Genomic DNA, 6,000 nt, shown 5'->3' with positions numbered 1-6,000 from the left:
TTTCAGTAATTTTCACTCATTGCTTTTTCCTTATTGAGTTGTTCTCTCTTGGTTACAAGAGTTCCTGTATCTTTGCTTTCTTTTTTTTTTTGCATCTGTAAGCCAATGTATTTATTACTATCTTTTCCTCCTTTTATGGCTAGTGCCCCCTGCCCCCCATCAAACTCAGGACCTTGCGTTTGCCAGGCAGGTGCAGCGCCACTGAGCTACATTGCCGGCCCTGGCTAGTTATTAATATATAATTATTTTGAGGTTTCACAGCCATCTTAAGTTCCTTCAAAATACGGCAAATGTCTTTTACAAATTTGTTTTATGAGCGAGGCACTGGAGCATGAGGTGTATCAGGGGACAGGAGGCCTGGGACAGGTATATTAGTGTGACCCCATCCCCCCCACGTCTTCACTTTCTGTAGTTTGCTATCTGTGGTCAACGGAGATCTGAAAATACTAAGTGAAAATTTTAGAAATAATTTGTAGCTGAACATAGTGGTGCACAGCTGTGGTTCTAGCACTCAGGAGGCTGAGGCAGGAGGATTGCTGTGAGTACAAGGTCAGCCTGAAGTACATAGTGAGACTCTATCTCAAAAAACCAAAAGAAAGAAAGAAAAAGAAATAGTTTATAAGTTTTAAATTGCTCCCCCCCCCACTGTGTTCCACCTGGGACGTAATCATCCCTGTTTCTTGCCTATCCACATTGTATGGGGTACTCACCTGTTAGTCACTTAGTAACCCTCAGTTATCAGATATACCATTATGGTAGCACAGTGCTTGTGTTCAAATAACCCTTATGTTGCTTACTAATGGCCCCAGAGCACAAAAAAAGTGTGCTGACGACTCAGATGTTAGATATGCCAAAGAGAAGCTGCAAAGTTGTTTCTTTTTTTTTTTCAAAGTTGTTTCTTTAAGCATAAAGGTTAACATAAATATTTTGCAAGAGTAAGCAAACAAGCATTCACATAACTTAAGTATAGCTACGGGTAATTGATTATTGTTAATCTCTTACTGTGCCTAATATAGATATTAAACATCATCATAGGTAAGTAGGTGAAGGGAAAAAAATACCGTATGTAGCATTCAGAAATACGAGGTTTCAGGCTTCCATCGAGGTCCTGAAATGTATCCCCTACTCATAAGGGGAACTCCTATATTGTTTATATTTTATAGATTCAATTAAGCTATCTTTTATGATTCCTTGTTAAGTGCTATATTCTGTACAAACAAAACCAAGACAAGGTCCTGGGCCCTGAGGAGCTTACAATCTGGTGAAAGAGAAAGATGAAGATATAAACAACTTCACCAGACAATAGCTATAATGGCATGAAGTTCAGAGGAAGCCCAGAGATATTAGAGAGCAGAAGTTACATGCTTCTTTCAAGTTCAAGGCAACTGAGTAGCAGTTGGACATGGAACTCATTATATTATGCTGTCAGTTTGGGTTTTTTTGTAGAAACAGTGGTGTATCTTGAGCATGCAATAAGTTTTATTGTGTGATATGGCAGTGCAATGGGGACTCATTTGTTTGCATACATATCATGGCTTTTGTTTTTTTAAGGTTGAGACAGGGTTTTGCTCTGTAATTCAGGCTGGCCTTGAACTCAACAGCAATATTCCTGCCTCAGCCTCCCAAGTACTGGGATTACAGGTTTGCGCCACTATGCCCCAAGCATCAAGGCTAGTTTTTGAAAACCTTGTGCTTTCGAGGCGAGCAGCAGAACCACTGAGGTAAATCCTCCACTCAGGAGAATCTTTTCTTAACTCCTGATAACTCACAGTTGGGGGTGAGGCCAGAGAAGAAAATCTGAATATTGCAATGGGACAGAACTCATTAAAGGAACACTATAGAATAATATCAGTAGAGGAAGACAGGGTAAAAACCCTCTCCATTTTCTGTTTCCAAATTTTTGGGAATCCTCTGGGTTTTCAGAGAACATAATTCTATTCCAGCTAATTACAAAAATCTTAAAAAATTTACTATGTTAACACGTGGTCAATGCAAAACATGTCAAACACTAGGTGAGTGTACAAAATAAAAACTGGAAGCACCCTACTACACACTCACTTATAGTCTCTCAAGATAATAGTGTTATTGTTAGTCTTCTAAATATTTTCTATGCCTAGTCAAGCAGGCATTTACACTTTTTCTTTACTCAGATAAATCTGGTAGTGTTCCCACAAATTGGAGGTTGAAAACCCGATTAAAAGCCATGGGCTTTGAAGCCTGCCCAGGCTCAAATCTCCAACTTCCTGGCTGTGACCCTAGGAAAATTGCTTCTTTAAGCTTCAGTGTTTTTTTCTTTTTGTGAAGAATAAAAACGGTAATTAACTTCATAAAGCTTGAGGATTAAAAGCAATAATGTATATAAATCACTTAGCACAGTGCCAGACACATAGTAAGTGTTCAGTGAACATTATTGTCTATGGCAAGTGACCTTTCTCATTACAACACTAAAAATAAGGAAATGTGTTGCTTTCACATTTTGACAACTGCTGTTAAACAAATGTTGCTCATTTCTTTTAACTAATTATATCTAAGTAGGAGAAACTCGCTTTTCCAAACCTAAAGCCACACTAACACTTAAATGGGGGTTCAAGCATTTTGGATGCTAGTCTCCTGTGCATCCCCTACACTCCGCCGACGTCTAGAGTGGGCTTCCCAACAACGACAAAAAAACTTCTGCGATTTCATGGCCTGCCGAGAACGCTCAACCAGGTCAGGTTTTGCAAACCGAGTGCAGCTTTTGCTTTATCATGCGAGGGCTAGATGGGCCCCCTTCAAGCTCGCCTCCCACAGTCGCGCCCCTCCATCCCATCTTAAGGCAGCCACTGCAACAGGGGAGGCGCGCCCCCGTAGGAACTGAGGGGGACTTGACGGCGCGGGACGCCGGGGAGCTGCAGCTGGACGCGGCTGTGCACGTGAGGTGCGCCCGAGAGGTGCAGGCTGCTGGCCCGGGGGGCTGGCCCGAGCGCGGGCGGGAGACTCCTTTGCGCGAACCCGGCGCTGGCTTTCCCTCCCCGATCTTCGTCCAGGGGTATCGTCTCCGCCGACTGCAACCCACGGTCTCACTGTCTCCACTCGGCGGCCCCGGCCTGTCCCACTCTCTGGCTCTTTTTTGGCACTGCCCTTTGCCCTCCCATGGAGTCTTCTGTTTACTCTCCTTTCGCTTCCAGTCACCCATAGGTCGCCCTCCCTCTGCCACAGTCACCCATTTTGTCCCCTTGCTCTTCACCTCTGCCGGGGTTGCCTTCCCGGAGGACTCCGCCGACCGAGATGCTGTGGACCCTGCGGCCCGGGTCCACTCCCCGGAGGAGCCCCCGTCCGCCTCTGCCCGCTCCTCGGGGGCGCGGGAGGCAAGTTTCCGCCCAGTCCCTTCCCCAGTGACAGTGCTTGGCGGCGGTTGCCGCCTGGGACGCGGAGGGAGGGACGGCCTGGCTCCCGAGCCCCCTCCCCTGCTCGCGAGCTCGCGCGGTCTGTGTCTCCGCAAGTGCGGAGACGCGGAGGAGGAGGAGGGCGAGGAGGAGGAGGAGGGAGTTGGGGGAGGATCTCCATTGAAATAAACAACCAGGCAGCAGTTATTAACACGGGAACATGGCGGCCGCAGTCTCAGCCACAGCTTCGGCGACGAAGGTCAGCGCCGACGGCAGTCGGCACCTGACGGCGTGACGGACCCGAGCCGGTAACCGCGCCTTCCCCGGAGGCCGCGGGGCGGGCAGGAGGCGGGAGGCGGGCGGGGGGCGCCGCGTCCCCACCCCCGGCCGCGGCTGCCTTTCCTGCGCGGAGCCCGGCGCCGCCGAGCGGGCTGTTTTTGTGTGCGGGCACCGCTGCCCGGAGAGCGCGGAGCACGGGAGTTGCATCCTGGAGGCGCCGCGAAACTGGGGAGTTGGGGCTTGGGGGCGGGAAGCGGCGGGGAGACGCGGAGTCCTCGGGAGAAAAAGGAGGCGCTCCAGCGCTTGGCGAGAGCGAGCTCGGAAGCCGAGTCCCGGAGCGAGCGGCGGGCGGAGGCTGCAGCCGGCGGCGGGGGCGAGAGGTGAGCGCCGAGGAGCGGCGGGGAGGCCGGGGGCGCGTGCTGCCCCCGCCCCGACGAGCGAGCGCCCGCAAACCAGCCCGGCGCGGGCCGGCGGGGACAGAGACTCCGGCCCCTCGGAGCAGCGCGGCAGCGCCGGGAAGGCGAACCCCGGGAAGGTGCATTCTTTCAGGGAACGCGGAGCGGCTGCAGCGCAGGGTGGGAGCCAGGACTCAGGGAGTGCTGGGGGTGTGTGAAGGTGAAGCCGAGCGTCCGCGGTGGCCGGCGGGCTGGGGAAGGGGAGCCGCGGCGGGCGGGCGGCCGGGCCCGTGTCAGCGCCGGGGCGGGGGGCAAGGGGCGCTGAGCGCCGCGGGCGGACGGGAAGGCGCTGAGGCGGGCGGGGCGGCGGCGCGCTCGGGGGGAGCAGGCTGGGGACGGTGGGGGCGGGGAGCCGGGGGCCGGGCTGCGGCGGCGCCGAGCTGGGCTCGCCCCTGACTTAACTTTCTGGGTGCGGGCATGTGTGTTGGAGGCGAGCTGGGCCGGGGGCGGGAGGCGGCCCGGGAGGTTCCGGGTTGGCTCGCCAGCGCCCCCTTTTCTCTCCCCTGCTCCCCGCCCCTGAAGGGACAGGCCCTCAGGGCCCCAGGCGGGAAGAGGGAGGGGTCCTCCCAGCCGGCTCGCGACGGTCACGCCCCGAGCCCGGGGACACTCCTCCTGGGCCCCTGGGGCGTACTGGGGGAGGGGGCCGGGGTCGTCGCTGCAGGCTGCAGTTCCCCGCCCCCGCCCCTCCGGGGAGTCCCGGAGGCGCCTCTTCCGAGATCGGGGGTGGGTCGTCCCTGGTTAGATGGTCCCTCCCTCTTTCCCCTCCCCCCAGTGGTTTCCGGGGCCTGCGGGACTGAGGGGCGGGAATCGGGACCGGAGCCCCTTCCACTGGCCGGGGGCTAGACTGGGCCTGACGCCTTCTGGGTCTGTCACTGGCAGGGGAAACTTTCCCAAACCAGAGACCCAGCCTGAACGCCCTCCTCTGCCACCTCGTCCTCTAATCCCACTCCCAGTCCCACTCCTCCGCCTGCAACGCCTTCCCCTCCCACCGACCCCAATCTTGCTGCGTCTGACTGATGGGGCAATGAGCCAATCGTAGGCGGGGAGCTGACCTGCCGGGTGTGGGTAAGCCAATCGTGGGGGCCTGAGGAAGGAAGGGGGTGGGGTTTCTCCCGGACCAGTTGGAGCAGAGTTGCACGCGGGGTGGGGGAGTCATGGAGACGCCAAGAGCTATCCACTCTTGTTCTTCCCTCGTCACTCGCACCTTGCTGGGAGAGTGTCACTTACAGGGGCTCTGACCTGGGGAGACACCTAGAGGTACGCGAAATAATGTATTGCTCTCGTATGGCAAGAGGCGTAGTCTTAGACACGACGAAATCTAAAAGGCACTTCAGGATGTGGCAGCAACTCACCCAGGTTCTAAAATGGCAAGTGTTGTAATCGCGTCCTGGACCTCAGCGCCGGGTTTACGTGCCGGGGATCTTAGACGTTATCAGTTTACCTACGTGTCAGTTTCGCCCTGCCACTGGTGCACTAGGACAATGAAATTTGAAAGACTACCTTGAGAGTGAGGGCCTGGAGTAGCCTTACGTCAACTGATTATTGGAGAGCAAAGCATCATTGTTTTTGATGGCTTCAGTGGTTTCTTGTTTAACTGTAACGCCAATTCCCAAAGTGCGTTTGAAAGTTCGGTATTTGGGGAATGACATAAAAAAGTTGTGGTTTATGGTATGCGTTTTTCTTTTTTCCTTTTAGCTTTGTCTTGGGTAAAGAAAATGAAGTTAGGAACCAAAGCTTCACTGAAACAGTAAGCGTGGGTATTTAAGGAGCAAAGCTAGTCAAAGAATATTTGTGTAGAGAGGGGAAAAAAAAGTCCTGAGTAAAATGTAGTTTGCCAGCTTACTCCCACACAAAAGATTCTTAAAAATAATTTTAGTTTTCTTAAACGCTGCTGAATTGTA

General features: G+C 53.5%; 2 protein-coding genes across 16 annotated transcripts in view; one reads left to right on the top strand and one right to left on the bottom strand.

The window, feature by feature from the left end:
• Positions 1–2,895: 2,895 nt before the first annotated feature.
• The window catches only part of Ncoa2 (nuclear receptor coactivator 2), a 279,931-nt gene continuing 276,826 nt past the window's right edge, over positions 2,896–6,000 (top strand). For 4 of the 15 annotated variants that reach the window (XM_004842067.4, XM_004842063.4, XM_087190449.1 and 1 more), the window contains exon 1: positions 3,538–3,673. The gene's annotated coding sequence lies outside the window, so the exon portion shown is untranslated. Of the gene's footprint in view, positions 2,918–3,021; positions 3,348–3,529; positions 3,674–3,894; positions 4,025–4,085; positions 4,180–5,200; positions 5,357–6,000 lie in introns of those variants that run through there. The other 11 variants (XM_087190450.1, XM_021256029.2, XM_087190439.1 and 8 more) reach the window with 8 other exon arrangements.
• Positions 3,573–4,493, bottom strand: LOC147824144 (uncharacterized; the record flags this gene model as incomplete). Its single annotated transcript, XM_087190451.1, has 1 exon — positions 3,573–4,493. A coding segment is annotated over one exon (921 nt), but the record flags the coding sequence as incomplete, so codon positions are not given.

Source organism: Heterocephalus glaber, unplaced genomic scaffold (assembly GCF_053883595.1).
Source record: "Heterocephalus glaber isolate CG9 unplaced genomic scaffold, H.glaber_assembly_v1.0 deba00001553, whole genome shotgun sequence".
In the NCBI taxonomy this organism is placed as follows: Eukaryota; Metazoa; Chordata; class Mammalia; order Rodentia; family Bathyergidae; genus Heterocephalus; species Heterocephalus glaber.
The sequence above is the reverse complement of the archived record's forward strand: the minus strand, read 5'-3'. Positions and strand labels throughout refer to the sequence as shown.